Source organism: Panthera onca, chromosome B1, assembly GCF_046562875.1.
Source record: "Panthera onca isolate mPanOnc1 chromosome B1, mPanOnc1 haplotype 2, whole genome shotgun sequence".
Classification (NCBI taxonomy): Eukaryota; Metazoa; Chordata; class Mammalia; order Carnivora; family Felidae; genus Panthera; species Panthera onca.
The window spans coordinates 63,730,563-63,756,648 of NC_138342.1; the positions used below are offsets into that span (position 1 = coordinate 63,730,563).

Genomic DNA, 26,086 nt, shown 5'->3' on the forward strand with positions numbered 1-26,086 from the left:
ACTTAAAAAGGCCCTTAGGGGTATAAACAAGAACTGACTAAAACCCCCTGCCCCAGATCACCAGATATCCTGAGCACATTCCTGATCCATACTTCAAATAACTATAACACAGCAACGGAAATTTGCATTTAAAAGTACACTTTGCCATGCAATATATATATTTTTTGTTGCTGTGGTAAAGTGCAAAGAGCCCCCATGTTCACAGCCAACTACTCTAAAAGATGAATGACTCAGAGAAACTCTCCAAGAAGATGTTGCCTGCCTCTTAGATATTTCCACAACATTCTTGAAGAAAGAAGAAATTGTTCATTGAGATATACAACTATTGTCCACTTGGAAACACAGAAAGCCAATTTTCTCAATAAACAATGCAGAAGGAAAGGGAAATCGTGTTTGTTAAGATTGGCCATCTTAGGGGTTGAGTATCTGTAGGTTCCATCCTGGTAGAATGAAATCTGTAAGATTTCCTAAATTCTTCTGTTAAACTAAACTTTTTGCATGTCAAATATTACTTAAACTGAGTCATTGACTAAGCTAAATAACTTCCCTTCTTTCTGTTTCACAGAATTATATTTATCATTGTATTATATGTTATAATAGAATTTTAACTCTGTCTAAAAAGCAAACTGTCCTTTGAAACTCTTAAAAGAAGCCTACAACCATGTTTATAGAGAGCTCTGACCATGTTTTGTTCTTCACTAGATGCTTGTAATAGCAATGAAACCCCATATGGCCCTTATAATAACAATAGGGCATCTCTTTGTTTTATGCCACATACCTAAAGTGCATTTCCCCATTAATATCATAAACTAGTCTTGAAAGAAGACATTATCAAAGAGGCATTTTACGAGGAATAGATACTAGGATTTTCAAGCACTTCAAAGTGGTGTTGCTTTATCACAAAGGGAAAGAGACTTTTCCAATTGGCAGAGAAGGAAGCACATGTGATTTTTAATTACTGGAAGTATTTATTCCTATAAATGTGTGTTCACGTCTTGCCTCATATTTGCCTGATTAGGATGATTCTTCCCCTGACCCAGAGATCTGGATTCAGTTAAGTTCTCTGCCCATGTATGGTGCCCTCTTAAGAATGTCAGGACCTGAAGTGGAAGAGCTCTCAGAGGTTTCCAATTTCACAATGGAAGACATCAACAACAAGAAAATTAGGTATATAACCATTTTGTATTACTTGACAGAATTTTTAAAAATTGTATTAAAACATTTAAGCAACTAACCCATAGCTCCCTTAAAAGATTATATTGCTTCATTTTTTTAATGTTTATTTATTTTTGAGAGAAAGAGAGAGAGAGAGAGAGAGGGAGGGGGAGGGACAGAGAGAGAGGGAGACACAGAATCTGAAGCAAGGTCCAGGCTCTGAGCTGTCAGCACAGAGCCCGACGAGGGGTTCGAACTCATGGACTAAGAGATAATGACCTGAGCTGAAGTTGGACGCTTAACCAACTGAGTCACCCAGGCGCCCCTATATTGTTCCAGTTTTAAACAAAGATGCAATCATCTTACCTGGCTTGTCATGTAGCTCATTCATTTGATTCTTGTCCTTACCTCTGTAGGTATTCAGCTGTGTATGAGACTGATGGTAATCTGGTTACTGATAGCTTCCATTTCTCTGTCTCTGATATGGACCACAACCATCTAGACAATCAGATGTTTACCATCACTATCACTCCTGTTGAGAATCCACCTCCAGTCATTGCTTTTGCTGACCTTATCACGGTAAACAATTCTCAGATCAATGAACAATGAGTGTTATGAGAACTGGAATCTGTGCTGATGTAAATACAGGATTTCTACCTGAACTGGCTGCCAAGTTCTTCCCCCAAAGTATCTAGCCAGTACTGTCAAGATAGGTAGTTTTTAACCATGAGTTTTTTCAAAAAGTATGAAAAAATTATATGCAGAAGGTCAAATAATTATGTTTGTATTATTTAGTCAAAAATATTTATGTGCTAGGCATAAATGCTAGACATGTGTAATATTTTGTATATTATGCTAGATGTGTGAAGTAGTGGCAGTGAAATTATAAATGTAATATATCTTTTAGGAGTTAATCATCTAATGTCTGTAAGAACTAAAATATGGGGATATGGACAATGTCCCCAAGTCACTTCTTAAGTCAATATTAATCACTGTAAATATTATTTACAGTTCCTTGGGTGTGGGGGGGATGGAGGCCATATGACATATCCCAATCATGAGGTCGCCCAGACCCGAGTTCAAGTGCTGGTTCTGTTACTTACTAGCTGGGTGACCCCGGTCTAATTAATTACATATTTCTTAGCTTCCATTTCCTCATCTTTAAAATATAACTACTCCTGTTATATAGAGGATTGCTCTGATGGTTAACAGAATAGCATATAAAAGCCCCCAGTACATAACAACACATGGTAAGGATTCCGTAAGAGTTAATTCCGTTTCCTTGGCCTGCTCTGTGTACATACCATAATGCCAAAAATGCAGGAATTTTTCTGGTTTTGTCAAGCAAATGATACTCATAAAACTGAGTTGTTTTTAAATGGCTTTGATATTCCATACCTTGGGGAACCCATGTGGGCCTTCTCCATTCCCAGCGTCAGGGTGACCTTCTACTTTGTATCTTGTAGATCTCCCTACATGAGGCCAAGAATTATTCAAAGTGAAATGGCTCAGTCATGTCCAGGAGGCTAGCAAAAAACACCAAAGACAGGTTGCAGAGTTAGCATACAAAACAGGGCCCTAAAAGAAAAAGTTAGTTCAAGCAGCTGCTTTTACTTATACTGATTTATTTGCCTCTTTAACATTAAGATCAGCCCTTGCTTTCAGGTATGGTGAGGCCTTTCTTCCTGCACACCTACCAACATATCCTGTAAGGGGAGAAGTGGGACTTTTATCCTGGGTGGGAGCACCTGTGGGACAGTCTTCCTCACAGTATCTGAGGGAGAACAGGATGGATCATTCTCTAGCTGCGGGCTTTTGAATGTTGATAGGGAAGAAAGGCAGCCATCCTGCTGTGCCGAGGTGGGTGATTGGAATGGGCTAGAGCTGCTTTATAACCAGATCCATCACTGAAGGAAGCACAACTTTGAAGGGAGACCCAGAAGTCATAGTGTCTGAGTGTAGCTTTGAGAGGCCTGGCTCCAGCATCATGCACATTCTTCATCTCGTCTGTAGAGATTCTGCCTCCTCAAAGAAGTGGAATTGGTGCTGGAAGGTCACCCCAGGCAGCACTTTTCAATTCAGTTCTTTTTACTGCAGTTCTGTGCAACTGCCCAAGGACTGTACAATATTTTCTTTCTTAGGTGGACGAGGGAGGGAGAGCCCCACTCTCATTTCACCATTTCTTTGCTGCCGACGATCAGGACAACCTCCAGGGAGACGCCATCATTAAACTAAGTGCTCTGCCCAAATATGGCTGCATTGAGAACACAGGAACAGGTACCAGCAGTAGTTTTGCTGTAGAATTGTTCTGGACCTAGAAAGAAGGGACGGTGGAAGGAGGTAACTGACTTTAGCTAAACCTGGAGGTGAAGGGCTAACAGAGGAATGGATCCATTTCAAGGAAATGGGAAGAAGGAAGCTTTCATTCACTCAGAAATTTACTGAGCATTTTCTGTGTGCCAGGCACTTTTTAAGTACTAGGGGTATATCAGTAAACAAAACAGATAGAAACCCCTACCTTCATGTTGCCTTAGATCCTGGTAGGGGGAGACAGATACGAAGCCTCACCAATGAGAAGATTGTGTAAGATGCTAGGAGGTAAGTCAGGCTATGACAAAAAAATAGAGCAGGGTAGAAGATCTGTAGTGTGTGCAACGGGGATGGAGAGACACTCAGAACTGAGTGTCAAGGAAATTCCTGTCTTTTCATTGTGAGGTGGCTGCAGTTTAGCTGAACCATAGTTTATGTCCCAGCTCCTTTTAAAGATATGACATGAATTGAAATGCATGCTTGTCTATCTGTGACCCTCTCCTCAACATCCCTCCCCCTCCACCATCTGCCCTGGACCCACCGCCCTTGATGGTTATCACAAGGAAGGAGAGGCAAGCAGGCGTGTGCTGTCCACAGGCCCTCTGAGACCCAGGTGACTGGCAGCTGAGACAGCTCCTGGCAGGTTACTGTGTTTCTGCCTCTGCAATGAGATTCCTGAATGCCAGCGCTTGGCTCTAATTGGTGTGCAGCTAGCAGCTCCCACGGAGAGGCCTTTCACTGAAGGTGTCTGTGGCCAGCATGTTGCCTGGGATCTGAGCCTGGTTACCAGAAATCCCTTTAGCAGTGGCCGTGTTTTCCTGTAGAAAATCTCAGGTCCTTTCCCCATCTTGCCTTTCATTGTATGTACGTAGTTTGTTTATCCCTCAATTTGATTTATCTCAACAAATGTATGTGCTAGATACAAAGGATGTAAAGATGAGTCATAGCCCCTGCCTTGAGAGGGAGACAGATATGAAGACTGATGAATCACAATAAATAAAATGCTGGGACAGGGAGAGGGGCAAACTCTGAGAAGGTACATAGGGCAAAACGATTAATTTTGCCTGAGATGGCAGAAAAGGCTGAGGAAGTGACATGTGCACTAGAACTTGAAGGGTTCGTGGGAGTCTCACTGTGGGCAGAGGGAAGAGCATGGGCAAAGGTGGGAAATCATGAAACGGTAGTTGCCCCTTTGCACTTCTCTTCTCTCCGGGTGGTTTCTTATTAAGCCTTCCTAACAGTTTTACGTTAACCTGGAATGCATGCAGAGGAGTATGTCACTGATCTAGAAGTTAAATTTCTGGCAAGCCTCAGCTCTCTAAAAAGTGATTCTCAAACCTTACTGTGTATAAGACTCACCTGGAGGGCTCGTGAAAACAGTTTCCCGAGCAGCAAGCTCAGAGTTCCTGTTTGCAGAAGCTGGTGAGGCCCTTGCATTTGCATTTCTCCCCAGCTCATAGGTGATGCCACTGCTGTTGACCCAGGAAGATGCCTGGAGAATCACTGCTCTACATTAGTATGAGCCTGGAAGTAAGGAAAAGATGGTGGCGGGTGGGGGGTGAGAGGTACAAATAATTATCCCTAGACAATTTAAGGACTCCAGCCTTTGCTCCATGGGTGTTCAGAACTGAGCCTGTTTTGTATATGTGAAACTAGCTCCCTAGATTCAGAATCCAGCAGATCAGCCTAATGCCTTTTTAAAAATATTAGAAGCAATTTTAACTTCTTACTGGCAAGACGGGAAGAAACAATAATTATATTGTTAGGTATAAAATCCTACAGCATGGGCTCTACATTCATTTAGTACCAACACAAACAGAACAGTACCCACCTTCATTGCCTCTAGGGCACACAAGACTGTGTTCCAGCACAAGGCAGTAATAGATGCTGATAATGATAGCCTGCATGTATTGAGAACTGTTTAATTTGTGCATAGTATATTCTGCTTAAGAAGGCAAGGAAGCAAAATGAGAATGATTTTACATGAAAAAACAGAAGATGCAATTAAAAAAAATTTTTTTTTAAAGTAAGCTCCATGCCCGACATGGGACTCAAACCCACGACCCTGATATCAAGAGTGAGATGTTGTACCAACTGAGCCAGCCAAGTGCCCCTAGAAGGTGCAGTTTTAAAACTTGGAAGGATTGGTGCTTAAAGCTTCAATGACAGATTCACTTGTTGAACAGCGTGTTTTCCAATGACAGAAAAGAAGTCATTACTCTATTTGAGTATATATTTAGGCATCATTTAGTTTGCTTAGGCTCTTTGACCCAAATAAAGAAGCCACCTTTATTTTATTTGTAGTGATCAATGTAAAGGGAAAATAAAAATTTGAAGGAATTACATACAGCACTTCCTTCTGGAAACACTGAACTGTATGTCCTAGGGATTATCAGGTCACTGGTCACTTAGACTCTCCTATGTTATGCTTCTGATGTCAAGAAGAATTAAACTGCTGGATAAAATCTAAGAAAATTCATGTCATTGAAGAAGAAACAAATGTCCTGAGCTCTTCAAACAAATTACAAATAAAACATTTTCATTCCTAGTCTTTCTGTTGGGAGGTTAACAAAAAAAAAAATGATACTATCTATAATTCAGGAAGTCACTGGCCTTTTGATTTATGACCTGATCTTTGCAAAGGGCCATGGAAGAGAGAAAAAGAAAGGCTTGTTGTTTTGAGATCTTCTATATACACTTTTCTTTGTTGATATGTATCCAGGGAATGTTTGAAGACACAGGGATTTCTTTTCTTTTTCTCCTCTCTTTAGAAGAAAATGTGGTAACAGTTTAAAATCAACCAATTAGAGAGATTCACACCAAAAAAGAGACAAGTCATCTGTCATGTAGACAGTGCTTACTCTCCCTCTTGCCCTTTTCCAGTGTTTGGTTGGGGTTGGTATGAAAAGTAGAGTTAACCAGAACCTGCTCTATCTCTGCAGCTCTGAATGATACTTGAGAATCTCAGTCACTGAATGGCACCTAAGCTCTGAATGGTCCCCGGGCATCACAGTAGCCCTGGTGTACCATCCCAGGGTCTAAGCTCTGACCCAAGGGGAGGTTTCTTAGATAAAAAGGTGTACAGTTAGCCTTTTTTTATATAGAGAAGGAAGATTCCTCTTGCAGGATATGCTAGGCATAGTGGTTTTGAAATTGACTAAGGCTTAAGGTAGAACCTTTGCTATTGTATCGTCACTTGCCCAAGGATTTACTTTATCACAGATTTCTAACAAAACAACCTGATTCTTGCTATATAAAATAATAACATTCTGAGTGCTTTCATGTATATTATATCATTTGATTCCCTGTGGAAACAGCAGGGCAAATATAACCATGTATAGATGAGGAATAGGAGGGAAACAGGGATCAAACCCCAAGTCTTATATTGCTAGTCTTGTGCCCTTTCCATTCTCCATTTTTATCCTCTAATGAATTTTCATCTTTTGTTGCTAATAGTGTCATGTTTTCTAGTTCAGCCTAGTAAGCAGGAATTGAGGGATCAAGGTAAAAGTTCTCTCTTGATGTTGATGCAGGTGATCGTTTTGGCCCTGGAACCACCAGTGACCTGGAGGCATCATTCCCTATTCAAGATGTCCTGGAAAACTACATTTACTACTTTCAAAGTGTTCATGAAAGCATTGAGCCAACCCATGACATTTTTAGTTTTTATGTAAGTGATGGAAACAGTCGTTCAGAGATCCACAGCATCAATATCACCATTGAGGTAAAGACTTTGAAGTTGGAAAAGTTGGGCCTTTGATGACAATATCCCAAGATTAGATAGCTCTATATGAACTGAAAAGCAAAAAAGATTCCATTTGACCTTCAGTTTTAGAGGTCAATTTAAAAATATAACCCTGACCTTTAGGAAACTTGTAGAATTAAGGCTGGCATTTGGGGATGGTCTGACTTGGAAATCTGAATTTTCACTTCAGGGTAAAATGTATTAATTCTGTGTAAGAGCAGTTTGTGAGGGTCATACAAGAGAAACCCTGGCAATCTCATATTTAGACAAAAACTAACATATGCCTATTTTTCCCTGAAATTATTATATGTAGTTCCAGATACATATTTGCCTTTTCTTATATTTTAATGCATTTATTCGTTAAATTGTAACATCAAAGAAATGTGTCCTTTGATGCTGTATTTATTCTCGTTTGAGCAATTACATAGCTTGCTCTACCAGCCCGGGGAGAGAGAAAGATAAAAGATAAAACTCAGCATGGAATACCCTCTGCCTTGGGAAAATGTCCTCAATACCCTACCCTTCAGGAATCATAAAGCGGGGCTGGCACAGGGTCAGGGAGACTCTGAGAGACTCACACTTTTAAATATGATGGCCTCCTACAGTACTGTGGTATTTTGGGGGCTTTCCAAGACAGTTCTGATTTCAAAGAATGTGTTATTTTGTCCCCCAAATATGCTTGCATTTCTCCAACCACATGTCCATGAAAAACATGATCATTGTACCTGTGGAAAATATCCAAGGCGATTTCTGTAGAATGTCAGTTTCTTTTCAAGGAGACATTTTGCTTGTGTGGTTTGCTGTCTTTCCCAACTAACCATTTTGATGGGGAATTAAAGATTGTGACACATGACATGCTATTTCAATAGTGAAAGTTGGTGTGAACATGTTACTTTCTCTGAATAAGATACATTTTCTTTCTTCTTAAACCAATGTCTGTGTGAGACCTGATATTTTATACTTTAATCAGAGGAAGAACGATGAGCCTCCCAGGATGACCTTGCGGCCCCTTGGCGTGCAGCTAAGCTCGGGAGTGGTGATAAGCAATTCTTCTTTGAGCCTGCAAGACCTGGACACTCCGGATAATGAGCTGGTTTTCGTATTGACAAAAAAGCCTGACCACGGTAGGACACAACTGCTATGGCAAGCTTCTTAATTGAGATGCCCAACAGGTTGTTAGAATAAACATGTAGATTTCTGTTGGTTATTCCTCTACCTCACCTGTACATAGTCCATTCTTTGCATCAAAGTATAATCAGATTCACAGCTAGCCAATATTCTTGGGGTCACAGTTGACACCAGTTGCTCTAAAAGTCTGAATCCTAGGTAATTGGTGTATCTGAAATTCAATTTCAGCTCTTTTCCTGCTGGCCTGTATAACCTCAGGCAAAATGGGTTTAGAGTCCTCTTGTCAGAGTAGGGCTTCACTGCTTGTTAATCTTGGGCCATCTCGTGCAAGGAACAGCATGGCCACCTTGATATTAGTTGCACAAGGTATGCACTTCAGGTTAGAGGTGTGCTAGGTGTCTTTATGAGCTTGGTCCTTTTGCAAAGAAAGCACTTTTCCTGATTAAACCAGAGGTAAAAACCACCATGGGAATCTTTTACCTACTTGTTTTCTAAGTGCCATCCCTCTGGTACTAGCTAAAGCTCTGGAACTTTCATCTCCCACGTGGTATCCTAGTGTATCATAACACTCTTGGTCTTTTAAAGATGAAGTTGTTGCTGTTGATGGAAGGTTAATAGAAGAGTCTGTTGGTCATTGCATTTTATCTTCCCTTCCTTCACTTTCCTTTCTTTAATGTAGCACTTTAACTGTCCCATTGTGATACACATGACTCTTGAAGACAGAAAAAGATGCCTCCACCCAAAGATGTCTTGTGTCTTTCTGAATTTAAATGGAATTGAAAACACAGTCCCTTCTCCCATCCCTGATGCCCCAGAAGGAAGGCAGCAAGTGACGAGTGCTATTTTCACTTTGTAGAAGGGAAAAATAAGGTTTAAATAGTGGCGTGAGTTTGAATTCATGGAGGGAGACTTGACTTCTAAGCCACTGTATTACCACATCCATTGTGTCTCCTTAAGACATTTTTAAACAGGAAAAGGAGGATTTTATCATATTTATTTGTAGATGAGGCCACAGGGCAGCACCCTGTGCTTAAATAGAAAATTCTGAGTTGTTGGCCATTTATGTGTGTGTGACACCAAGAGCCTCTGAGGTGCTTGACATCTTACCCAGGCTCATACTAGTTGACAAAGCCAAGCCAAGTTTTGGCGCCATATGTATTCTACCACTTTTTCTTTGTTTTTCTTTACTTTTTTCCTCAGGTCGTCTGCTCTGGAGGCAAACTGCTTCTGAGCCTCTGAAGAACGGGAGGGTTTTAGCTCAGGGCTCCTCCTTCACCTACCAGGACATCCTGGCTGGACTGGTCGGGTACATGCCTGGTGGTCCCGGTGTGGCAGTGGATGAGTTCCGGTTCTCCCTCACGGATGGCCTCCACACGGACACAGGGAGGATGGAGATATACATAGAGCTGCCTACAAGCAGCGCCCCCCACTTGGCTGTAAACCGAGTCCTTCAACTCTCAGCAGGTACCACAGGAATGGAAGAGAGTGGCTGTGGTCCCTCTGTCCTTATTTCTTCCTTGTCAGTGTGCACGTTTGTTCTGTGGGAGGATAGTGAAGTAGGCATTCAGAACTCAGGGAGACTGGAGCTGGGGAGAGCTATTCTTTTAAGGACACTAAGAGTTATGATTGACTAATGTAGATCTCTTAAATTCTTTGGACCAGATACCTTTGTCTTTGAATTCAAGAAAAGATTAAGAAGCACTTATAGTACTTCCAAGACCCTCAGAAACCTTAATTTATCCAGCTACTCATAGGACCAGGTTTCTTAGAACAGGGCCACTGCCCAACCAATCCCACAGAGAAAAACAAAACAACAATAACAATAAAAAAACTCAAGCAGAATTCTCAAGATACTCATTTAAAAAAAAAATAAGTGGGTGGGGAGGCATGGGGGGCAATTGGGAAAATTATCATACACCAAAAGAGATTATGAAAATAATTGAGAATCATTAGATATGGTATCCTAGGGTCTAACTTCACAATTTTGCCTACACATAAGCTGCACTGAAGGACCTGGGACACGTGTCAGTCTCAAAGTCAGTTGCGGTAGGGAGTTACTGAATTAGAGAGTCGGCCTTTTGCCCACAAAACATCTGCATCACCCTGGGGTCCTGGTTTTTTTTTTTTTTCCTACTGCTCATATATGTATATAATGTCTATTTAATTTTGAGAGAATGCAAGATGGGGAGGGGCAGAGAGACAGGGCAGAGCATCTGAAGCGGGCTCTGCACTGACAGCAGAGAGCCCAGTGTGAGTCTTGAACTCATGAACCGCCAGATTATGACCTGAGCCTCAGTTAGGCTCTCAACCAACTGAGCCACCCAGGTGCCCCACATGTATTTTGTAGTGAAAACTATATGGCATAATGGTATTTGAAACTCTGGAGATTCCCAAAAGTCCCAATTATTAGGTCTGAGATTTAACTTTACCCTATTTATAAGCTAGTGAGTTAGCCTGTTACCGTTTCGTGAGTGCTGATAGAACACTTGAGGCTCCTCGGTCAGAGACAAAGTGCTTTGTTACTCACAGCATAACCAGAAGCATTGCCATCGGTAAGTCTGCACTCTGCACTTGTCTCCCTCTGCACTCCAAGTCTGGTGGAGGTGACGCAGAAGGCCCATATGCGTGCCTTCACATGCAATGGATGCATTATAGAAGAGGAGCACGGAGCCTGGCATCCCCCCACCCCACCTTGTAGTGACAGTAAGAAAGCCTGATCTTTGTCCCAGAGGAGGATGCCACTTCATCCCTCAGGGCCACTTGCTGAGAATGGCCTGAGGAAAGAATGGTTGGGCCTTGCACTGTTGGCATTACCCAGCGAGAACACACAGGATGCTCAGGGCCCAGCCAGACACCAGGATGTGTTATGCAAGAATGACTAAGATCTGCATACCAGAATTTACTGTTTTTAATGTGAGAAAATGGCTGGACAGGAAAGCAAGGGGCAAGTGCCTTGCCTCCATCCCCAACACCTGCACGGCCTTACAAGGCCCAGCACTCAGGTCTCCCTATTTGTAATCCTTATAAACATGGATTTTAACTATTTGGTCTCAGATGGCAACAAGATATATTTGTAAGCTTATGTGAAGCTGTCTCTTATGATTTGGTGATCCTGAAGACAATAAATACGTTAGGACACCCGGGTGGCTAGTCGGCTAAGCATCAGACTCTTGATTTTGGCTCAGATCATGATCTCACAGTTCATGAGTTTGAGCCCTGCATCGGGCTCCATACTGATAGTGCAGCACCTGCTTGGGATTCTCTCTCTTTCTCTCTCTGTGTGCCCCTCCACTGCTCACTCTCTGTCTCTCTCTCTCAAAATAAATACCTAAGCACTAAAAAAAAAAAAAAAAAAAAAGACAGCAAATAAGTTAGGTCCAAATAGGTTTCATCATAGATCTGGGAGTTACAACATAGATTGAGGGAGGAGTAACTGATAGGTCACAGGAGTAGAGAGAGCATAGGGAGAGTGATGATTAACAAACTGGAGGTGGGGACTGTTTCACTTACGGAAATTAAAATGTATGCATCTGGAGACGAAGAAGGGCAAGCAAGCACCTGGTACATAAACCAAGGCAATATGTGATAATTTAGTCTCTAGCCTCCCCAAATCACTTGACATACTATTCAAAGGCAATGATGGGCAGTGACCTAACCTCTCCCATTCTCTCCCAGGGTCTGTGGCACGCATCACAGAACAGCACTTGAGAGTGACAGATACTGACTCAGATGACCGTCAGGTGATGTACATCATGAAGGAAGATCCTGGGACAGGGCGCCTGCAGATGGTAAAGCATGACAACCGAGAGCAAATCTCCGTTAAAGGCCCCATCCGGAGTTTCACCCAGGCTGACATTACCCAAGGTCAGCTACCTCACTTCTGCCTGTACAGACTTCTACAGAGCCACCCACAGTAGTAAAATGGGAGTTCAATGCCTGGTAGCTTATGGCAGCAAACTGCACTCTTTGTTTTGAATAAGAGCTGAGTTATAGTTCCATTTATGCTTTCTTGTCTCCTCAATTTTTTGTTTAAAAAAAAAAAAACTATCCTTCTTGGCTAAAATGTGTTCATGCCTTGACATAGCAATGATGAAATTTGGGGCGATTATGGAGGGAAAAAAAAATCACTTTGACTTGCTATGATGCTCAAAAGTGTGCGTGAGAGGGAGAAAGGAAAAAGAAGTGAATTGGGATGGATTAAGGTGAAAATTATGCCTGCCTTAGGTGAACAATTTATATCTCTTTTTTAGCTCCCCAAAGAGCACAAGTTAATGAACTAAGCAAAATGGAAGGGCATAAATCGGAGCTGCCTGGGGGAGATTACATAGCTCATCCCTCCTCCAGGAAATGCTGATGTAATGTAAAAGCATAAGTGTTAAATGCTACGTAGTTACTGTACAATTCTTCCAGGGGTAAAAGAAAAAAAAAAGTTATGTAATGGGGGAAAAAAGTAACCCAAATCCAAAGTCATGTGATGATGTGCAATTCCATTTAGAGGTGGAAATATGTCCTCAGGAGTGGAAATAACAGTCTTGTCCATGCATTAACACTCAAAATGGGTAGCAGCTAAATTCTCACTGGACCTGTCTGTACTTTGCCAAAGGGGGTGGAATAGACAAAGGGATAGTAATATCTTAGTTATCCTTGCCTCAGTGTCTCCTTTTTAAAAATGAGACCAGGCCCCTCTCCCCAGATGTTTGGTTCTATTTACATTGCTAGGTACTTAGCAGTGAGGCTGTCCCTGAACAAAAATGTAAGATATTGAGCTTGTCCCTTTCGATCCTTTTGACTTCGATGTAGAGTTTATCTGTTAACTCTTTGATTGGTTATATCCAGTGTTGTTTCAAAAATGACTTCAAGCTGCACTGGGAAATGGGATTGATGAGCTCTGGCAGGAATACGGGCTGTGGCTCCGTGTCCCTTGCCCTGTGACACGGATGTATAACCAATGATGTGGGTGCTATTGCTGCACATTTTCCATGTGGGCGATTTTGTTAATCTGGTTACTCATGAGACTTCCTTAGAATCTTTCACAAAAGCTGAGCCTCAACCATAAAGCAGTCCTACTTGGGATGATTTTATTATGAGAGTGTTTTTTATTACGAGGAAGTCAATAGTGGGAGGGGAAGGGAGGAACTGAAAACTTTAGATTAAAATGTCTACAGCGATATCAAAGTGAGGAAGGTGTTAATTGATTCGCTGGTGTGAATACCAATCAGATTCCCACCTCATGCTTCAGAAATAAGGGCAGAAAGCACTAATAGCGAATCTTTATTTTCTTGTCCTTTTTTACAGGCCAGGTAGAATACAGTCATGGGAAAGGAGAATCTGGTGGGAGCTTTGCTTTTAAATTTGATGTGGTCGATGGAGAAGGCAACACATTGATCGGCCAGTCATTTTCCATCAGTGTTTTGGGTAAGGGGGCATTGGGTTCCTAAAAATATTCCAGCAGTTCTGGGGTTATATAGTCTACACTGTGCTTACCTTGAGGCTGGAGCCTTTCCTTTACCCAGCCCACATGGGAATCTGGAATACTGTCCCCTCTGTTGTGTGAAGCTGATCCTTGGTGCACTCCCTGAGGGACAGGCCTAAGGATTATTCTGATTTTACTCCCGGGCACTAGGCCCAGAATTGAAGAAAGGAAGCTGAAAGGATCCTCTTTCAAATTACTACTTCTGATATTTTCAGAAGACAACTCCCCACCAGTCGTCACCACCAACAAAGGGCTGGTCTTGGATGAGAACTCGGTGAAGAAGATCACTACTCTGCAGCTCTCTGCCATGGACCAGGAGAGTAAGCCTGCAGAACTGATCTATAGAATCACTAGAAAACCTGAACTGGGCCATCTAGAGCATGCAGCATCACCCGGTAAGCCTATCGCCTCTTGCTTCATCAAACCAAAAGTTGGGATTTAGTAAGCGTTGGGGGTAAGCCATGTATGCCTAGAATCTGCCGTTGTTAGTATTTACTTTTTGCATTACTAATTTTGACCATTATATACTGCCTTGCATTACATTTGGCATGCAATAGATACTCAATAATTTCTTGCTGAAACCTGAATGAACGATTGCAATTTTATGTAAGCAATCTTGTCTCCATAACTAGATTGTCAATTCCTTGAGGGCAAACACTGCACTCTGTTCTTCTAAAGTCTGAGCACCCGGCACAGTGTGATGCACTGTGCTTAATCCAGGAAATGTAATTCAGGAAAGGAACGCCTGGATGGCTCAGTCAGTTAAGTGTCTGACTCTGGCTGAGGTTGCAAACTCGCGGTTCATGACTTTGAACCCCATCTCAGGGTCTGTGCTGACAGGTTGGAGTCTGGAGCCTGCTTCGAATTCTGTGTCTCCCTCTCTTTCTGCCCCTCCCCTGCTCATGCTCTGTCCTTCTCTCTCTCTCACTCAAATATAAATAAACTTAAAAAAAAATTTTAAGGTAATTCAGGAAATAGCAAGTGAGCATGTGTATAGAGCAAGATTCTAGTTTAGCTGCTGCCGAGGAGAGAAAAATAGATATAGGAGATCCCAGCCTCACTCTCTAAGAAAACGGTACAGGACATTGCATCCTCACCCTCCAGTGTGCTCTATTGGATGAGATAAGAAACCTCTGCATATAACCATATATAAGAGAAGAATATGGCAGGTATTTTAAGAGTTGTATAAACCTTATGTCATAGAAGCTCAAAAATGGGAGAGGCTGAGGGCACCTGGGTGGCTCAGTCAGTTAAGCATCTGACTCTTGATTTTGGCTCAGGTTATGGTCTCACGATTCATGGATTCAAGCCCCACATCAGGCTCTGCACTGACAGTGTGGAGCCTGCTTGGGATTCTCTCTCTTTCCCTCTCTCTTTGCCACAACCCTGTTCAGTCTGTCTCAAAAATGAATAAATAAATGTTTAAAAAAATGGGAGAGGCTACATTGGGTAGGAAGGTGCACAGAGATGGCATTTAAAAGAGCCCTTAGAAGGTAGACTTTGGGCAAACAGAAATTGTGTTATTTTCAGAGATGGGAATGGCATGGGGGTACATTCCAAAAATGATGAGTGGCCCAGTTTAGCTAAAGCATATACTCTGAAAACAGGAGTAGATGCGGCTCTTGGGCAGAGTGAGATTTTATGCAGGGTCCTCAAAGCTGGGATAAGTAATCCCTATTAAATTCAATAGGCGATGGAGAGTTACTACAGAATTCTGAGCAGGTTAGGAAAGCGAAATTCATCTAATGTCTAACAGATGAGTGAAAGAAAGAAAAAGGAGGCAGTGATAGTGGGTTGGAAGTTTCACATTTGGGCTCAATAGTCGGTAGTGAGGTTTCACCCAGACGGGCAGCGGTGGGTATAGGAAGGTGGGAATGATGTAAGCGATAATACCTGGCACCCAGTAAATATTCAATAGACAGCAGTTGGTGGAAGGAAGGGAGGGAGGGAGAGAGGGAAGGAAGAAGGGAGGGAGGAATTTCAGAGTGGAAACCTATAGAAATTGGCTGAATGGATGTGAGGCACTGAAGATGCTTGCTGAACAATGTAAAGGCAGAAGTGTCTTTATTTCGTACATCATAGAGGCAGTGATCATTTGCAGAAGATTTAGAGCTTCACTGGTTTCCTTTGGATTTTAAGTTACAGAGCCTTCATTCTTTCAATCAGGGGAATGACAAAACAGAGGATGTACTCACTGTGATTCTACTCACTCTCAAATACAGGAAGTCAGAGCATAAGCAAACAAACAAGCAAATGCATCCTATTACAATGGTTATGAGTATTAGAAGGAGAAATAAGAATGTTCCAGGGTGCAGGGAGAAAGGGGGTAAGGGAAGAAGGACTCCCTAACATAAGATGACACTTGAGAAGAGGTCTGAGGAGAGTGAGGGAGCCAGCCATGCTGATGTTATAAGGAAAAGGCTTTCAAGACAGAGGGGTCAGTGAGTGTAAACATCTTGAGTTGGGATCAGCGTGGCACATCTGGTTCCAAAGGCAGCAAGACCAGTGTGGCTGGGGCAGGGTGAATGAGAGGAATAATGAGAGGGGGACCCATGGTGAGAGATGGAAGGTAGTGTGTCAGAGGATGGGAGGGGAAGGCACACCGTGGTGATGGGGATGGTGGAGGGGAAAGTGTTGAGTCTTTGGTGGGAGGGCATGGGGGAAGATGGGGAGATTGGCGAAAATCCCTAATGCAGGGGTGCCTGGGTGGTTCAGTCAGTTAAGTGTCCAACTTCAGCTCAAGTCATGATCTCACAGTTCGTGGGTTTGAGCCCCGCATCAGGCTCTGTGCTGAGCGCTCAGAGCCTGGAGCCTGCTTTTAGATTCTGTGTCTCCCTTTCTCTACCTCTCGCCTGCTCATTCATTCTCTCTCTCTCTCTCTCTCTCTCTCTCTCTCTCTCTTTCTCTCTCTCAAAAATAAATAAACATTAAAAAAATTCCCTAATGCAAATGGAAGCAAATGGTTTACCCTTTTGTCCCAAAGTTCCTGGGGGAAGAATGCACATCAGCACTCCTAAGACCTCGGCTGCAAAAGATATTTGATAACTAATTCATGAGCTAATTGCTTCTGCCAGAATTCTGTCAGGTTGCTGATTGTATCTCTCCAAAGATGAAAGGGCAGACTCTTGGCTGTTGTGTTAGGCAGCTGCATCCACACCGTACAGAGCTTGAAAAGCACTGAGCCTCATGCAAGGCACTGTGAGCTGCCTTCCTGATGGTAAATCCCAGCCCCCGCTCTTCTCTGACCCTGGGCTGTATCAAGCGTTCAGTGTGAGGCTGCTTCAGTGACTCCTTTTCTGGTTTTACAGTCTCAGCCTTCCCTGGGCTTAAATTCTGGTTGCCAAGACCAAGCCAGTGCTGCTTAGAGAAAGACTCGTAATGATCATACTTCTCCCTTGGGAAAGTACCCTCCGCAAAAGGAGGGAGGGCTCCCTTTCCCCAGGACACTTCTTTCACCTCCCTTTTCCACCAGGCTTGGCTTCCTAACCCACTTGACTCGCACTCCCGCCAGTTTTTCTCCATCCACCTGTTTCTAGAAACTGTCAGTGGACCAGATACGAGGATCCAGCCCCTTCCCCTTTACCCTTAGGGGCCCCTCCCCATTGCTAATGGAACGGAGCTTCCCTGCCCCTTCCCACATCTCCAACCCCATTCTGAGTCATTTCTGTAGCATTTAGACAGAATTCTCACATTCCCTGTCTGCCCTAAGAGAGAATATTTTTATGAATTTGATACTTTAGATGTAAAAGGTGTCCCTTCAGAGGAAATGCATGTTGATATCTTACATTCCTCTCTTAAGGCAGCTGGCTCAGTTTCGAGAAAAGCCTCTGCACCTTGCCTTTTTGCCTCAGTGGGTGAGGATGGGTCTACCAGGAGCTGGGGCGGGCTGGCCTGTGCTTTACGAGAAACAAGCTCCTAGGCCAGTGTCTTGTGGTGCAGGCACTGAGCTATTTTGGGACTGATACCTCTTGGAATTATCAGTTTCCATCAGTGCCTGCAGATATCCTTTCACTGGTTAACTATGAAGTGGACTTATTCTCATACTGTCTGTCTTGGTCAGTGAGTTGTTCTTTTTGGATAGACAGGACAGGTGTGGAGATCCTATTTTTGTCCCCTGAGATCTAGGGAGCCACATGCCTGTACAGACTGTGTAGAAGACAGACATGGGCCTGCCCGTGTGTGCCCTTTGCAAGGTTGAGGGGCCATCCCCTCATGTCAGGGACCCTAAAGATCCTCGTTTTCCTGTGAAATCAGAGTAAGGAGTTATTAGGATAGAAGCTAAGTCTCTGGAACAAAAAGACTCTAAATTGCAGTGCCTTCCACAAGAAATTCATTTTCTCTCACAGAAAAATCCAGAGGCAGGTGGTCCAGATGGCCTAAAGTGGCTCCATGATCCTCAATATGAGGCTTCCATCTCTGGTCTGAGGTGACCACTGTAACTGTTGCCATTCCCCAGCCAGCAGTAAGAGGCAAAGGCCAGGGGAGCCCACATCCATTTCTATTTTAGGAATATTACCGAAAGAACACACATCAATTTTGATCACATCCCAGTGGCCAGAGAGTAATCAGACAAAGCTGTGAGATGGCTGGGAAATGTAGACCCTAACTGGGCATCCAATTGCTTAGCCAACAGGGAGGGCTTGTACTTTTCAAGTCAGGGAGGAGTACAGCAGTCTCCAGCATAGCACTGGTTCTCACGTTCACCAAACACTGACTGAGTAGCTGCTGCAGGAGGAAATTTGTTTTGGAGGTGGGAGACGTGTAAACAAACATGTGCAAACGCGTTTCAGTAGCTGTGACAGCAACATTACGGGACAGTGAGAGCCAACGCACAGCGAGTTCCACCTAAGAGAGGTGTGGTAGTGAGTCAGGAAAGACTTCCCAGAGATGATGCTTTAGCAAAGGTATTCAGTGGTTTCCTCTTTCTCTCACCCTCTCTCAGTATCCTGACACCAACCAAAATAGGATGCACCCATGGCTTTAGTTTGGGTTCTCCCCGAGAGCAGAGGTATGTTAGTGCACTTAAGACTGCCGTCAAAAAGTACCACAGACTGGGCGACTTAACAAAGTCTCATGATCTGGAGCTGGAGGTCTGAGATCATGCTGTCAGCAAGGTTGATTCCCTCCAAGGGCTGTGAGGGAGAATCTGACCCAGTCCTCTCTCCTCAGCTTATAGAGATGGCCATCTTTGTGCTCCCAGGGCATGCTCCTTGTATGGGTATGTCTGTGACAAACTTTCCCCTCTTATAAGCACATTAATCAGATTGGATTAGGGCCACTCTAATGATGGTATTGTAACTACTTCCATCTGCAATGATCCTATTTACAAAAAAAGGTCACATTGTGAGGTACTGAGGGTTAGGACTTCATATGAATTGGGGGGCGAGGGGTGGTAAGGAAGGGGATACAATTCATTCCGTGACTGGAAGCTCTGAAGAAAATCTGAAGTAGAGAAGCTGAGAGTCCCCCGCAGCCTGAGTCTGAGGTAGGACACAGGCAGTGTCACAGAGCTATCCACAGCTCTGCAGAAAGCAGGAAGGCTGAGGCAAAGGGAAGGCAATTTCTTCAAAGATACTTTATTCCCACGCTGCTTCCCTGACCTGGACTGAACTTTCTCTAATGTGCTGGCCCTCCAGGGGAATTGGAAAAACTGACAGGGTTAATGTGGGTCTCTGTAATACTGCCAGATACATAGTTTAGCCAGCGGGTTGGTAGCTGAAAACACCTTCAATGGGATTAAATGCCTTCAAGATATTTCAAACAGTAACTACCTGCTGTGACAGCCAGTAGGGACAATATGTTATTGGAAACACCATCTTGATGGGGAGTAGCTTAGGTCTTCCAATGCCCAATTAACAAAGGCTGGAATTTTTTCTTACAGGTATAAAGATTGAAAATCTGTGCTCAGTAGGACCTCTTAGATAGGAATTAGAGTGGATGAACTGAATTCATTCACCAACCACGTTTTGAGTACCTGTTGTGTGCCAGGCACTATTGTAGGTGCCCAATAGTGAAGAAACAACAAAAATCCTCGTCCTCTTGAAGTTTATGTTCTAGATGCAGCACGTTACCCTCTGGCACTAAGTTAGGGATATCGGACAAGACAAATGTTATAGCCAAGAAAGTATTCTAGAAAAAATGAATTAAAAATATTACAGTGGTGATATTACAGAGGTATATTCCCGAGTGGCTTTTGTGATTTTTCACTATTTTTCTGTGTTTTTCACATTCTCTCTAATAGGCTCGTGTTACTTTTATATTGGAAAAAAAAAAATTAAAGGATAAGGGTAAAATTCAAAAGGCTCCTCACCTAGCCTGAAAAGGTTAGGTGAGTCGTACAAAAAGTACTCCTAGCGAGCATAAACTTCAAAGTTAGACAACCTTGAGCTCCAGCCCCAGCAATGCCCTCCTATTAGCTGTGTGACCTTGGATAGATCACATTGCTTTTCTAATTTTATTCGTGTCATAATCTAGAAAAATGGAGGTAATATGCCAATCTTGACCTCCCAGAATTGTTACAAGATACAACTGAATATATATAAGCAAGTGTGAAACAGTGTTCTACACATGGAGTAGGTGCTCAGTGTTTGCTAGGTCGACTTGGGAAAGGCTCATTAAGATCAAGCCTAGAGCTGTCATATACTGCTAGTGGAAATATAAAATTACCACTTAGTTTGGCAGTCTCCTAAAAAGTTAAGCATGCACCTAACATTCCCACCATTCCACTCTTAGAGATTTACCCAAGAAGAATACAAACTTAAGCCCATACCAAGACTTGTGCACAAATGATCATAACAGCTTTATTTGCAATAGCACAAAACTAGAAATAACCTAAATGTCCATCAACAGGTGAATGGGGAAACAAACTGTAATAAATCCATACAATAGAATACCAGTCATCAATAAAAAAGAATAAACTATTAGTACATGCTGCAATATGGATGAATCTCAAAACAATTATGCCCAGTGAAAAAAAGCAGGCATAAAATAATACATAGCTTATGATTCTAATTATGAAAAAAATAGAGAAAACCCAACTAATCTACAGTTACAGAAAACAATTGATTTGTTTCTTTGGGATAGGGTAAGGCATGAGAAAGGGAAGAACGGAGGGATTATAAAATGTCAGTTGAGAAACTTTTGGGGTGATGGAAATGTTCACTATTTTGATTGAGATGATAGTTTCATGGAGTGCCCAAGCATACTTTAAATATGTGTAATTTATTATATGTCAATTTCCTCTCAGTAAGAAATGTTAAAAATGGGAAAGATCAATTCCAAACCTTTCTTTCCAAGAAGAAGGAAAAAATCTATCACCTTTCTTCATCACTCTTAGACTATAAAAGACTCATATAAAGGGAACAGTGAATTAGGTGACCAGTTGATTGCAAGAATCCATACAAGAATTTTCCCATGAGCTGTGAGGATGGATTCACAGCAGGGAAAAAGATTTAAATTTCTCAGTGCAGCCAGTCTGAAGTTATTAAATTTTTAAAGAATGGTATGGATTTCTGTCCAGAGCCACAAGACAAAGCGATAAGACAGGAGGCTATATTTTTTGCCTATCAAGAGCTGATGTAGCAAGCACAGAAATATAAAATTCCTCATCAGAAAAATAATGCCCCAGTATCCAGGAGACTGTTGTATCTAGGTAACAAATTTCAAATGATAAAGAGAGTTGTAAATGTATAAACCATGTGGGTTGATTTTTTTTTTCTTTTTTAAAGATAAAGCAGTGATATTGATGCCACAGTTACATGTAAAACAGTCAAAGTAGAATCTCTTTGGGTTTTTTTGCTAAAACGACAAACTGGTTTCCCCAGGATTAACAATGACAAATAACAAATTCCAGGAAACAGCAAATGAATTTCAGGACCAAACCAAAAGACCAGATTCAATGGATTAATACCCCATCACCCAGAAACAGAAAGAGGGAATTTGTGCTGAGGGACTAAAACTACATTTGATATGGGTTCGTTTCAGTCTTGGCTGACACCAGAGGATGAACCACGGAAGCCCAAAGCCCTAAGATAGGAGCAAGAAGTCTGGGCTGTTTTGATAAAATATTGTCGGACATTTAAAAACATAAGATGTTATTCATTTGTGGGATATGGGTGTTATCTAAAATCACTTTAGGTTTTTTTGTTTTGTTTTGAGTTTTAAAATGACTGAAAAAACTGTAACGTGTTTTCTCTATATCATGTTCTTAAAGGATACTGGCTTTTTAGGTCATTTTAGAGTTGAGATGGAATTATTGCTCAAACCCCAAAGTCATACAGTAAGTTTTGTAACTGCCAGCCTGGCTAAAGTGGTATGTGAGAAGCTAGAATCGTACACCAGAGAGTTGAAAGGGACCTTGAAGAATATCCAATGAAATCTTGGATGCCAGGCTCACTAATCACAGAAAAAAGGCTATGTGTAGCCAAGCCCTGTGACTCCAGTGTTCAAAAGCTAAGTCATGACACAATATTAAAAATTAGGGCAGGTTTTCAGAAAGGACTCTGAGGCTATAGGGGAATATAAAACTTAAGAGAGAGGAGTTTGGAGACTAAGGCAATGGCTCTACCTTTCACAGATTTGACCTGCATACATGAACCCCTAGAGAAAGGAGAGGAACAATTATTGAGCACCTGCTGTTGGCTTAGCACATAGTAGAAACTAGATAATTAAGTTAACATGTGCTCCCACAGAACGTGTGCTGTTGTATACACACACACACACACACACACACAAACAACTCTAACACAGCGTCTCAGAGAGAAGCATATAAATGCTATGAGAGAAATACAAAGGACTCTGTGTGATGAGAGTATGGCATTTCTCTAGTATGAGAAGTATGGCTAGCATTTTGACATCCTTTCTCTGGTTCTCTCTTCCCCTTTTGCTAGGTATCCAGATTAATTCCTTTACTCAAGCTGACTTGACTTCACGAAACATTCAATATATCCACTCCAGTAAGACTGAGAAACATTCAGATGCCTTCAGCTTCACACTCTCAGATGGAGTCAGCGAGGTAGGCAAGGCACTCTATTCCCTCAGTGAATGGGTACTGATTCTGCACAGTCTTCCTTGATGCAAAGCAACTATGCAAGCCTCACCTTCCCGTACTCTCACCCAAGGTGAGTGGCGGCTTCTGACAGCCCTGGGGCTCTCGCCAAAGGGAAATCACCCTGGATTCCAAATCAGTCAGTCATGCCGGGAATGGGTGAAAGGAAAAGTAGAAAAAGCACCTACCTTCTCCATGGGTGGGTGCTGAGGACAGTTGTCCCACCTGCACTTTCTGCCATCTAGGTGACGCAGACTTTCCATATCACCATACGCCCTGTGGATGATTCACTTCCTGTTGTACAGAACTCGGGGATGCGGGTACAGGAGGGTGTGAGGAAGACCATCACAGAGTTTGAGCTCAAGGCAGTGGATGCCGACACAGAGGTAAGAGCACTCCACTTGGTTCTCTGGTTGAATGAGAGGCTGGTCTGTTGCTTTGTGACTATGCATCCTGAGAGTAGGGCAGAAGGGTAAGGTTCATGCAGGCATCCTTGAAGGGTTAAAAACTAGAAGATACTGTGGCCTTCTGGAAAATAGAAACTAATAATATTTGAGATCAAATTGTTTTTAAACACTTTCTCAAATCCAAAATAACATTCTCTCTCTCCCCTGATTACATGTAATAATCCTTTAACATGCTGATTTTTTAAATCATGATTCATAGAAAATTAGATTGATGGCATTTTACCCATTTTTTTTTTTTTTTATTTTTTCTCATTAGAGTGAACAAGTGTTTTGGACACCTATTCATTTTTCCTATCATTTTACCTGCTTCATTCAGACTTCTGTGAATGACAACTGATTAGTAAAATTTGAGCATCCTTACAGAACTAGGCTTTATTCAGTAAAACAGAGCACATAGAGACTAAACTCTAAATCTCATGATGCTTTCAAGTTAAAGTATCTAACATTCTGGCATGATTTAGCTCTCCCATAGAAGAGTACCATAGCATTTGTTCATTAGTTCTGTGTGTCTTTCCCTGTGCCAGTCCTCAATCGTTCATTTATTCTCAAAAACATTGATTACCTAGTAAGTGCCAGGCTTTGCTCTAGATGCTAAATAGAGGGCTGTGAACAAAACAAAGTTCCAGGCTTGGGAAGTTTCAGCGTTAGGTTAAGGGAACAGACAAGAAAGAATGTATAAACATCATGTCAGATAGGATAAGTGCTATGAATAAAAATGAAGCAAGACAAAGGAGATCAAGATTGAAGGGTGTGTTATCTTAGACAGAGTGGCCAGGGGAGTCTTCTCTGAGGAGCTGATATTTGAGCAGAGATATCATGAAGTGGAAGAACAAGGTATGCAGTTGTCCGAAAGAATCACTCTCTGGGAAGAAGAACCAGAAGTGCAAAGGCCTGTAGTCAAGGTGCTTGGAACCTTTGAGTTACAACAAAGAAGCCAAGAAACCAGAACCCAGTAAGCAAGCAGGAGAAAAGAGGAATGGGGCCAGAGAGGAAGCCCGGCACTAGGCCACAGAGGGCCTCATTGGCCCAAGTCAGGCCTTCGCGTTTATTCTAAGTTGGTGGGAAATCATTGGAAAGTCTTGAACAGAGTTTTCTACATCTTTCTTTTTTCTTCTATGTGACACCCTAGAAGCCACAACTAGACAGGGGAAATTAGCTTATGTTCTGTCGCATATGGGATTCTGTACATGGGAGTTTTGGGAAAGTGGAGAAAAGGTTAGGAAGGAAATGAATGGTTTTAAAAGTCTAGTTCCTATCATCTTGGCAGAGGTTAAAAATTCAGGCTTTTGAGGTGCCTGGGTGGCTCAGTTGGTTAAGCGGACAACTTCGGCTCAGATCATGATTTCACAGTCTGTGGGTTCGAGCCCTGCATTAGGCTGCATGCTGACAGCTCAGAGCCTGGAGCTGCTTTGGATTCTGTGTCTCCCTCTCTCTCTGCCCCTCCCCTGCTTGCTCACTCACTCTCTCTCTCTTTCAAAAATGAATAAACATTAAAAAAAATTTTTTAAGAAATTCAGGTTTTCCTCTTTGACCCTTAAAAGACAAATCTAAAAGTCTTCTTCTGACACCAGAAGGCACCAGAACATAAGTTCAATTGTAGTAACCGATATAGTTTCTCTCCTTAGTTTTATTTTTGGCACCTATAAGGCAAATGCAATCCTTATTTTATAAACATCTTTAGGTGTAGGTATCCTTGACCACCTGCTGGCCATCACTCACAAATCTGGTTTCTGCTACAAACTTCTCTTCTCCCCTGGCTTTGTATGCCCTCAACAGGCCGAATCTGTCACGTTCGCCATTGTGCAGCCTCCACGCCATGGCACCATCGAGCGGACCACCAATGGGCAGCATTTCTGGCACACCTCCACCTTCACTATGGAAGACATCTACCAGAACCGGGTCAGCTACAGCCATGATGGCAGCAACTCCCTCAGAGACCACTTCACCTTCACTGTGGCTGATGGGACAAACCCCTTCTTTATCATTGAGGAAGGAGGAAAAGAGGTGAGGGGCAAAGACAGTGGGGAGGGAGACACAGCAAAGTGTGCCCGAGTTTGTCCAGAGGCAGAACATGGCATTTTTAAGCCAAGAATAGCAATGTTCTTATTGTCACTAATTGGCCTTGGGCAAATCACTTAACTTTTCTAAGCTTCAGCTTTTTACCTGTGAAATGGGTACAATTTCAGTTAGTCTAAGGCTCAAAGGAGGTAATCCACAGAAAGTGTATAATATTGTTGGCAAATAGCATGCACAAGAAAGGGTGATAGTTATTGTTATTATGACTGTCATTATTTCCCTTTTCCTTTTTCCCACCCATTGACCCCTTTCATCCGGTTTTTCAATAATCTCATATGATTCTAGATTGTCTTTTTCTTTTCTGTGCCTCCTCAGTCAGCCAGAGTTTCTCAATCTCCTAAAGAATAACCTGGTTAAGAGTGTGGCTTTTAATCAGTGTCCAAAAGACACTGATTAAAATTCTAGCTCTCTCACTTACTAGCTGAAATGTCTTTGTAAGTCATTTACCCTTCCTAAGCCTCAGCTTCCCTGTCCGTAAAATGGGGATGATATCTGCCTTTATGATATATGTAAAGCACTTAACGCAGTGCCTTACACAGGAAGCATAGGAAACATTCAATAAACTGTGGCTATAGTATCATCATCATTGTCATCATTTTAGGACCAGCTCGTGGAACAGGTTAACAGTGTTTTTCTCTTAAGGTCCTAAAGTTGTCAAACTTTTTCTCTAAGAGAATTTCTCCATT

At 42.3% G+C, this 26,086-nt stretch overlaps 1 protein-coding gene across 1 annotated transcript in view; it reads left to right on the plus strand.

Annotated features, from left to right (window-relative positions):
- Window positions 1-26,086, plus strand: part of FRAS1 (Fraser extracellular matrix complex subunit 1) — a 425,053-nt gene that overhangs the window by 333,456 nt on the left and 65,511 nt on the right. Inside the window, exons 39-50 of the mRNA XM_060654809.3 lie at window positions 1,019-1,167; window positions 1,572-1,734; window positions 3,297-3,432; window positions 6,999-7,189; window positions 8,181-8,334; window positions 9,539-9,802; window positions 12,014-12,202; window positions 13,634-13,753; window positions 14,027-14,206; window positions 22,700-22,824; window positions 23,103-23,243; window positions 25,101-25,328. Of these exons, the coding sequence (XP_060510792.3) occupies window positions 1,019-1,167; window positions 1,572-1,734; window positions 3,297-3,432; window positions 6,999-7,189; window positions 8,181-8,334; window positions 9,539-9,802; window positions 12,014-12,202; window positions 13,634-13,753; window positions 14,027-14,206; window positions 22,700-22,824; window positions 23,103-23,243; window positions 25,101-25,328 (2,040 nt within the window). The remainder of the gene's footprint in view (window positions 1-1,018; window positions 1,168-1,571; window positions 1,735-3,296; window positions 3,433-6,998; window positions 7,190-8,180; window positions 8,335-9,538; window positions 9,803-12,013; window positions 12,203-13,633; window positions 13,754-14,026; window positions 14,207-22,699; window positions 22,825-23,102; window positions 23,244-25,100; window positions 25,329-26,086) is intronic.